The sequence below is a fragment of the Mastomys coucha genome, unplaced genomic scaffold (genome assembly GCF_008632895.1).
Source record: "Mastomys coucha isolate ucsf_1 unplaced genomic scaffold, UCSF_Mcou_1 pScaffold23, whole genome shotgun sequence".
Taxonomy (NCBI): domain Eukaryota; kingdom Metazoa; phylum Chordata; class Mammalia; order Rodentia; family Muridae; genus Mastomys; species Mastomys coucha.
In genome coordinates this window covers 14326477-14336759 of record NW_022196906.1, presented here as the reverse complement: position 1 = coordinate 14336759, position 10283 = coordinate 14326477, and the positions used below count along the sequence as shown (strand labels likewise).

The 10283-nt window shown below is 38.6% G+C and overlaps 1 protein-coding gene and 1 non-coding gene across 2 annotated transcripts; one reads left to right on the top strand and one right to left on the bottom strand.

The window, feature by feature from the left end:
• Positions 1-5818: 5818 nt before the first annotated feature.
• Positions 5819-6869, top strand: LOC116072581 (olfactory receptor 18-like). Its single transcript, XM_031344048.1, has one exon. The coding sequence runs from the start codon at positions 5968-5970 to the stop codon at positions 6859-6861; it is 894 nt and encodes a 297-aa protein (XP_031199908.1). The 5' UTR covers positions 5819-5967; the 3' UTR covers positions 6862-6869.
• A 1560-nt stretch (positions 6870-8429) lies between these two features.
• On the bottom strand, positions 8430-8589 carry LOC116074168. The gene has a single exon (XR_004112123.1). It is a non-coding gene; the product is annotated as a U1 spliceosomal RNA (small nuclear RNA).
• Positions 8590-10283: the final 1694 nt, after the last annotated feature.

Below are 10283 nucleotides of genomic sequence, written 5' to 3'. Positions count from 1 at the left end.
AGCAATTTGACAGCACACCTTAAGGTGCTAGAACAAAAAGAAGCAAATTAACCCAAGAGGAGTCAAAGTCAGGAAAAAATCAAAATCAGGGCTGAAATCAACCAAATAGAAACAAAAAGAACTATACAAAGAATCAACCAAACCAGGAGCTGGTTCTTTGAGAAAGTCAACAAAATAGATAGACCATTAGCCAGACTAACTAGAGGGTACAGAGAGAGTTTCCTAATTAACAAGATCAGAAATGATAAAGGAGACAGAACAACAGACACTGAGGAAATCCAGAAAATCATGAGAACCTACTACTACCATGTCCAATTTCAGGAGGAACCGCCAAACTGATTTCCAGAGTGGTTGTACCAGTTTGCAATCCCACCAGCAATGAAGTAATGTTCCTCTTTCTCCACAACCTCTCCAGCATCTGCTGTCACCTGAGGTTTTTATTCCAGCCAATCTGACTGGTGTGAGGTGAAATCTCAGGGTTGATTTGATTTGCATTTCCCTGATGACTAAGGATGTTGAACATTTCTTTAGGTGCTTCTCAGCCATTCGGTATTCATCAATTGAGAATTCTTTGTTTAGCTCTGTACCCCATTTTTAAATAGGGTTATTTGGTTCTCTGGAGTCTAACTTCTTGAGTTCTTTGTATACCTTGGATATTAGTCTTCTATCAGATATAGGGTTGGTAAAGATCTTTTCCCAGTTTGTTGTTTGCAGTTTTGACACCCCTTCATTTTAAAAGACCTGGAGAGATCAGTAGTTCATGATGTAAAGCTAAACATAATAAAAGCAATACATAGCAAACCAATAGCCAGCATCAAATTAAATGGAATCTAGAAGCAATCCTACTAAAATCTCGTACATGACAAGGTTGCCCACTCTCTATCTTCTCAATATAGTGCTCGAAATTCTAGCTAAAGCAATTAGACAACAAAATGATATCAAGGAATTACAAATTCGAAAGGAAGAAGTCAAAGTATCACTATTTTCATATGATATGATACTATACATAAGTGACCCCCAAAATTCTGCCAGAGAACTACTACAGCTGATATACAACTTTAGCAAAGTGGCAGGGCATAAAATTAACTCGAACAAGTCAGTAGCCTTTCTCTACTCTAAGAGTAAACAGACTGATAAAGAAGTTAGGGAAATATCACCCTCCACAATAACCACAAGAGTATAAAATATCTTAGTGTAAATCTTACCAAGCAAGTGAAAGACGTATATTACAAGAATTTCAAATCCTTGAAAAAAGAAACTGAAGAAGACCTCAGAAGAGGAAATGATCTCCTATGCTCATGGATTGGTAGGATTAACATAGTGAAAATGCTCATCTTACCAAAAGCGATATACAGATTCAATGCAACATCAAAATTCCAACCTAGTTCTTCACATACATCAAAGGATTAATTCTCAACTTCATATAGAAAACCAAAACTTAACCAATACCCAGCTTAACCAATACAATTCTCAACAGTAAAAGAACTTCCAGGGAAATCACTACCCGTTACCTCAAGCTGTACTATAGATTAATAGTGATAAAAAACACTTGGTATTGGTTACCAAGACAGGTCAATCAATGGAATAGAATATAAGACTCAGGTAAACACACATACACACTCATACACACACACGTGTGTACAAGTGTGAGTGTGTGTGTGTATGTGTGTGTGTGTGTATGTACCCTTAATCTTTGACATACAGTGGAAAAAAGAAAGTATCTTAAATAAATGGTGAAATGGTGCTGGTCTAACTGGTGTGCTGTATGTAAGAGAGGGAAAATAAATCCATATTCATTATCCTGCACAAAGGTCAAGTTCAAGTGGATCATGAACCTCAACATAAAAACAGACACACTGAATCTAATAGAAGACAAAGAACCTTGAACTTATTAGCACAGGGGGAATTTCCTGAAAAAGCACCAATGGCTCAGGCTCTAAGATCAACAATTAATAAATGGGACTTCATGAAACTGAAAATCTTCTGTAAGGCAAAGTACACCATCAATAGAACAAATCGGCAACCTGCAAATTGGGAAAAAAAACTTCACTAACCCTACATCTGACAGAGGGCCAATATTCAAAATATATAAGTAACTCAAGAAGTTAACCTCCCAAAACACAAATAACCCAACTAAAAATAGGGTACAGAGCTAAACAGAGAAGTCACAGCAGTAGAATCTCGAATGACAGAGAAGAAATTAAAGAAATATTCAAAGTTCTTAGTCATCAGAGAAATGTAAATCCTAACGACCCTGAGTTTTTACTTCACAACTACCAGAATGGGTAAGATCAAAGACTCAAGTGACAGCACATACCGGGGTGATCAGGAGAAAGAGAAATACCCCTTCATTGGTGGTGGGGTTGCAAGCTGGTACAACCACTTGTGGAAATCAATCTGGCGCTTCCTTAGAAAATTGGAGAGTTTTACCTGAAAACCTAGCTGTACCACTCTTGGGCATCTTTTGGGTAAAAGATGTCCCACCATACCACAAGGTCACATCCTCCACAATGTTCATAGCAATCTTATTTGTAATAGCCAGAAACTGGAAACAACACAGATGTTCCTCAACTGAAAAGCAGATACAGAAAATGTGGTTCATTTACACAATGGAGTACTATTAAAAATGAGGATATCAGTTATTAAAAATGAGGACATAATGAATTTTGCAGATGAATTGATGGAGATTTTGCAGGGAAATTGATGGAGTGAGATAACCCAGACCTGAAAGGACATGCATGGTATGTACTCACTAAGTGGATATTAGCCAAAAAGTACAGGGTACTTAGGATACAACCTACAGACTGTAAGAATATGTAACAAGTGTATCAAATAGAAATGTCCAAGTGAGGATGCTTCAATTCTACTTAGAAGAGAGAAGGAAATAATCATGGGAGGCATAAGGAGGGAGGGATCTGTGTGAAACAGGGGAGGAGGAGAGAAAAAGGGCAACAGGATCAGAAATAGGGGGCAGGGGACAGGAGAGAAGTCTAGAGGGCCAATATAATGAATGTAGATAAGCAACCTCTGTGAGTGGGAGGTGGGGGAGCTCTCTAGAAAGTACCAGAGACCTGGAAGGTGAAACACACTCAGTACTCATTGGGGATGACCTTAGCCAAAATGCTCAACATTGTGGGAAGGGAACTTGAAGACTCAACCTCCAGTAGATAAACAGGGCCTCAAGTGGAGGGAAGAGACCTGGAAGGTGAAACACACTCAGTACTCATTGGGGATGACCTTAGCCAAAATGCTCAACATTGGGGGAAGGGAACTTGAAGATTCAACCTCCAGTAGATAAACAGGGCCTCAAGTGGAGGGATAGGGTTACTAACCCACAGTCAAAATTCCTGACCCAGAATTGTTCCTTTCTAAAAGAACTGCAGGGACAAAAATGGAGATGAGACTGAAGGACAGGTGGACCAATGACTGGCCCAACTCAGGATCCATCTCATGGGTAGGCACCAAACCCTGATACTACTATGCTATGATGTGCTTACAGATGGGAGCTTGACATCGCTGTCCTCTGAGAGGCCCTACCAGCAGCTGACTGAGGAAGAAGCAGATACTTAAACTCATCATTGGACTGAAGTTAGGAACCCCTATTGGTTGATTTAGGGGGAAGGAATGAAGAAGCTGCAAGGGAGAGCAACTATATAGGAAGACCAACAGCCTCAACTAACCTAGACTCTAAGGAGCTCCCAGAGACTGGGCCACCAACTATGGTCATACACGGGTTGGTCAGAGTTCCCTAGCACATATATAGCAGAGGTCTGGCCTCAGTGAGAAAAGATATACTCAAGAGACTTGAGCCTCCAGGGAAAGGGTGGCCTGGTGAGGGTATAGAGCACCCTCTGGGAGTCAAGTGGAGGAGGAATGGGATGAGCAAATTTGGGATGGGGGACTGAAGTTGAGAGCAATGACTGGAATGTAAATAAATAAAATAATTTAAAAAACAAAACCCCTTAGTAATAAATGCTGACAATTGTATTTTATTTAATATATAAACAATAAAAATAAAAAATAAGAGAAGAAGGGTCTATGGATAAGACTTTCCTAAAATTTCCAAGCACATTTTCTCTTTTCCTTTTACTGTTAATAGTAACAAGTCCCCAAAGAAAGGGATAATGTTGACCAATTTGTTGATTCAGAGCTATGTGAATTGAGCCCCCAAGGTCACACAATTGAAGTAATTATCGATACCTTCAGATCTGTATTTTGCCAGCTTTAATGTCTCTTATACCCTTAGGGCACCTTCATTAGCTTGAGCCTGCCTTTTTTTCAAGTTCCGAATATATAATCCATGGCTTTGGTGAATATCAGGCAGAAAAGAAGCAGTTGGTAATGCCCCTGCAGAGACACAGCTTAGGCCAGTAAGTGCTAATGGAGATGGTGGAGGGGTAAAGAGACTGTCAAGGTCACTGTTTCTTTGTCATCAAGAGGTATGAGTGTTGGGATGGAGAGGATGCAAACATTCTACTCCAAGGGCTGATCTGACTTTTGGAACTGGGATGAATTCTAGGAACTCTCAGAATCTGCTTTCCTTCCACACTGTTTATCAGTCCTGTAGGCACCTCCCACACATCATTAAGCAAGGAGTCTTGTTTTAGCTGGGAGGATTGGTATGAAGTACTTTCAACTAGATTAAAAACCTTCTGGGAGATTCCAAGTGCAATATTTCTCATTTGAGTATGTGTGAATTTATGATCATAAAAAGGATGTGATATCATACTAAAAATAGAAAAGGTGATCTCAGACACAGGATATTTTCATAGGATTGTACAGGGATAATACAACATTCTACAAAGTAAGTTCATTATTGTTTAATTATTTCAGATGTGTTGCTCGCCAGTGTCTTATGCCAAGGCACTTTAGGGTTAAATGCACATCCATCAAAATGGAAGTCCACCAGAGTCAAGGTTAGTGTGTAAGAAGCTGTGAATTTGAGTAAGCCCTTCTTACCAAGAATTGGTAGAATAGAAAATCAAATAATTAGAAAAACTCCATGAGTGAAACTGGAAATTATGAACTTTCTATGCTGTTTTGAATCTCAGCAGTGTGATCTTTAGTCTTACAGAAGTTTTATGAATAGCCAATTCATACTTAGAATAATAGTGTACTTTCACATGTCTTAATTTCCTTTAGTTATAATTGTGTTTTCTCAGTATGCCAAGGATATTTTTCTCTTTTTTAAATAACGGGTTTTTTTGTATTATTTTGTGATCAAAGGATGTCTTATATCTCATTTTTGGTCTTGTACACCCTTCCTAATGTAAGTGAGTGTAGAAAGAAATGGATAACACATGTCAGTGTTAACTGAGTTTGTATCTGTGCCTTTAGACTAGTGTTGCTTATATCCTTGGTCAGATAAGCTTCTTTTTTTAGACTCACACTGGTTCAAGTGCTGAGAACAAGAACAAGTAACTGTTGAGTGTTCAGCTCTAAGTAGGAAATCTATGCCACATTCCCCACGATCTAGGGAAGCATCAAGTAAGAGCATGTTGAAAGAATAAAAAAAAAACCTGGAGGATGGGGATGAATACTGTGAAATGTTGTCTTCTGGATATGGCATGGCCATTGCATGCATGCTCATATAGCAACTGTGATCACCTACACATGACCTACACAAAAGTATGAAAGGAGAAGGTAACTAGATGGTATCAGAAAGATGTCATCATAAGTGAGAAGGGGATTGATTAGGGTAATGGAAGAATATTGTACATATTGTATATATGTATGGAATTGTCAAAAATTAAGTTAAAAAAGAATAGTGAGGTTGCAGAAGATCAGAAATATTGCCAAAAATGTATAACCATTTGATCATTTCACAAGACAGTTGCTTTAATCCAAAATACAGAGTGTTGAGTGATAGTAAACTTCTATAATTTTTATTAACAATATTTCCATTTTAAAAGCTGTTCAAACAATATAGAACTACAAAACCTAACACTTATCTCAGAATTCCATCTCATGAAAGTCTCTGATGATCCAGCACTGCAGCCCTTCCTCTTCGGGTTATTCCTGTCTATGTACCTGGTTACAGTGCTTGGTAACCTGCTCATCATTCTGGCTGTCAACTCTGACTCCAACCTCCATACTCCCATGTACTTCTCTCTCTGCAATCTGTCCTTGGCTGACATCTGTTTTACCTCTACCACAGTCCCAAAGATGATTGTGAACATCCAAACTCACAGCAAAGAGATCATCTATGTAGGTTGCCTTGCACAGATGTCATTTTTGATCCTTTTTGGATGTATGGATGGCTTACTTCTGACTGTGATGGCCTATGATAGATTTGTGGCTGTCTGTCACCCACTGCATTACTCACTCATCATGAGTCCTCGCCTCTGTGGCTCCTTAGTTTTCCTGTCTCTTTTGGTTAGTCTCGTGGATTCTCAGGCACACAATCTCATTGCCTTACAAATCATCTACTTCAAGCATGTAGAAATTTCCAATTTCTTCTGTGACCCTGCACAACTTCTAAACCTTGCCTGTTTTAAGACATTCATTAATAACATTGTCATGTATTTTGTTGGTGCTATATCTGGTTTACTTCCTATATCTGGAATTTTCTTCTCTTATTATAAAATTGTTTTCTCCATTCTGAAAATACCATCATCAGGTGGGAGGTATAAAGCTTTCTCTACCTGTGGGTCTCACCTTTCAGTTGTTTGTTTATTTTATGGAACAGCCATTGGAGTATATCTTGGTTCAGCTGTATCACATTCTCCCAGAAGTACTGCATTGGCCTCACTGATGTACACTGTGGTCACTCCTATGCTAAATCCTTTCATCTATAGCCTGAGAAACAAGGACATTAAAAAAGCAGTGAAGAGACTCCACAGAAGAATATTGTTATCATAGAGCCTGTGACACCCATTTAGAGTGTGGGTTGGTAATTACAGCAGAGGAAAGTATCTAGACCCATGTATCTTAATTCTTCAGTTATACTAGTTTTTGGTTTTGATGACTTTAATCCCTCTCACATTTCATAACAGAATAGTAGTACAGTTGAGGAGAAGAAAGTAGGGGATTGAAAAATGTATACAAATTTTCAGTTAGTGAAGACAAAAATGTACTGGATCATGGTGATTGTGGCATAACAATATAAATGTAACTATTATCAATGAAGTGGACATATAACAATACTTAATATGTTTAATTTTCTGTCTTATTAATGTTTTGTCATTACAAACTGTGATGATGACTCTTGACTGTCAACTTGACTATATCTGGAATGAATCACAATCCAGATATGGAGGGCACACCTTTGATCTGGATCTTGAGGCAGGAAAACAACATGATAACATGACTTTGAGCCAGATCTTGAGGCCAGAAGACAATCTTTTGACCTGGAGCTTGAGGTGGGATGATATATGCCTTTAATCTAGATTTTGAGGGACACCTTTAATCTGGGCCATACTTTCTGCTGGAAGCCTAATACAGACAATAGAAGAAGGAAGGATTAATTTGATCTTTACTTGCTTGCACTCACTTCATCAGCACACCCATTGGAGCCCACTTCTCAGGATTCCAGCTTATATTGAAGACCAGCTGAGATACCCAGACTCATGGGGGCTGAGTAACTACTAGATTCTTGTAGTTTCTGTTCACAGTTGGTCATTGTTGGATTAGTTGGACTACAGCCTGTAAGTCATTCCAATAAAGTAATATAACATATTCTGTTCACAGTTGACCATTGTTGGATTAATTGGACTACAGCCTGTAAGTCATTCCAATAGAGTAATATAACATATATATTAATGTAAATATATATAAACTAATATATATATATATATACATATATATATATATATATATATATATTCCAGTACATATATCTCTATCTATCTACAATCTATGTGTTATTTTATTGGTTGCATATCTGGTTTACTCCCTATATCTTTTTCTCTTACTATTGTTATAAAATTGTTTTCTCCATTCTGAGAATACCATCATCAAGTGGTAGGTATAAAGCCTTCGCCACCTGTGAGTCTCACCTGTCAGTTGTTAGCTCCTTTTGTGGAACAGCCATTGGATTTTGTCCTGGTACCCGGCAGTGTTGGTGCACACCTTTAATCCCAGCACTTGGGAGGCAGAGGCAGGCAGATTTCTGAGTTCAAGGCCAGTATGGTCTACAGAGTGAGTTCCAGGTCTACACCAAGACACCCTGTTTCAAAACCAAAAACAAAACCAAAAACAAAAACAAAAACAAATTTCCTGGATTTTGTCTTGGTTCAGCTCACACACACACACACACACACACACACACACACACACACACACACACACACAACCCATTATCTATATCTCTATATCTCTAATTTCTATATCATCTGTCTATCTATCTATCTATCTATCTATCTATCTATCTATCTATCTACCTACCTACCTACCTACCTACCTACCTACCTCTCTATCTATATTTATAAATTGGGTAATTACAAGATTAATCTTCCAAGGTCACTTAGTTGTCAAGTTTCCCGCATTTGGGGAAATCGCAGGGGTCAGCACACCCCAAGTGCAATGGGTGAGCCTCGCCCTGGGAAAACCACCTTCCTGATCATGGTGTATCCCCTGCCAGGTAAGTTTGATCACATATTTGTCAATGATAAGCCTTTCCCTTTAATTTTCCAGTTTATCAGTTCTAACCCACAGGGCACCATATTTCTCCTCCTCCATGGTTTCTGAGCTGTAGCACTTTTGTGATACTGTATCACTACCATTTCTGAAGATGGAGCCTGAGCTCCAGATAAGCAAATCGAACCTGCCATCCTTGGTTTTGATTCAGCAAAGAAGCAGTTCAACTCATGAGTGTTGAGGGGAATGGTACATGGAGGAGGGACTTCCAGGAAAACATATTTATCAACAGAACTGATCTTTTGTGTAGCTAGATGGCAAGATACTGACTTGCAAAATTTCAACTTAGGAAGAGCATACTTATATTCTTTGTTAAGGAGGGAATCTTGGAAACTTCATTCAATCCTCTCACACTAGTTCCATTTACTGCAGAAGCTCTCTTCACATGATAGCAGAAAATATATGTCCCTATAAAGTATGTGCTAGGAACTTCAAAGGACTATGAAAGTGATGATAAATATATAAAGAGGGTGCTTGTGACTGCAACATCATAAAGGATTTACTGTTTTCGTTTTAACTCTGGAGACTGAACCTAGGCAAGCATTCTGCCATGGAGCTAAATCCCAAACCCAAAAGCATTCTAGATAAAAGGTGCCTCATAGTCAGACCAATATGTCCTATCTGTTGCTTATAATTTTGCACATACGGTCTTCTCAATGTTATAATACCATGGGTTTTGTTATTTTACAGGAAACAAAGAGACTGCAGTTTAATGTAACCTACTGTAGGTATTTAGGTGGGAATGAATGAAGCCATGTTATAATACAGCCAGATGTGGCTGTATAGAGTATTTACCCCAACAGAAGCAGGTGAATCTATGTACTAAGCCAGTCACAGCTATATAGTAAGGCTCTATTTCAAAAAACAACCAAATCAAGCTAAAGCCAAAAGCAAAACAACAACAGCAGCAACAAAAACAGATATGTCAGAACACAGGATACCGTGCAAGGAGGATTCTGGCACATTGCTTGTTTATTTATTTGTTGCCAAGGGCAACTTGAAGGAGATTGTATTCATTTTTAGTCATGTGAGTTCCAGGTATTGAACTCAGGTTGTCACAATTGGTGGCAATCTTTATCAGCTGAGTCATTTTGTTTCCTGCTCCCACCAGATTATCTTTTTAAAAAACCAGCAAGCCACTTCATTTATCTGTCACTCTAGGAAGAATTCACTTGCTCACAGAGCTCTTATCAAGTGGGAGTCTGGTCCACCCTTCAGACAGCAGTGTGTAGCACATATAGGATAGATAGCTCTAGACCGTAGGCCTAGTTCACAGACAGACACATGACAATACACCACAGGTATCTTCTTGATCCCACTCTGGGATATGCTTGCAGCTGTCCACATCTTTCCAGCTCTTTTAGTATTTCGATTAGTCTGAACAGGATGCCTGAAACAAGGACTTAATTTTATTCCTTTTAAGACATCAGGAAGAGTTTAAAGATGTTCTTCCTCTCTTTTTCTCTTTTAGATTCAAGATCTTGGGGTTTCTTAAACAGTTGGCTGTTAGGGTTTGGGTGTACGGTTTAGTGGGGTAGTGCTTAGTTAGCATGTATCAGGTCCTAGGTTTGATCCATAGCATAAGAAAACCATGTTTAATATTGTGTGCATATGTGTGTACTGTATGAGTGTATATATATATATAT

Excerpts from the sequence above, each read along its gene's own strand:
- LOC116072581 (XM_031344048.1), top strand. The coding sequence starts at position 5,968 with ATGAAAGTCTCTGATGATCCAGCACTGCAGCCCTTCCTCTTCGGGTTA.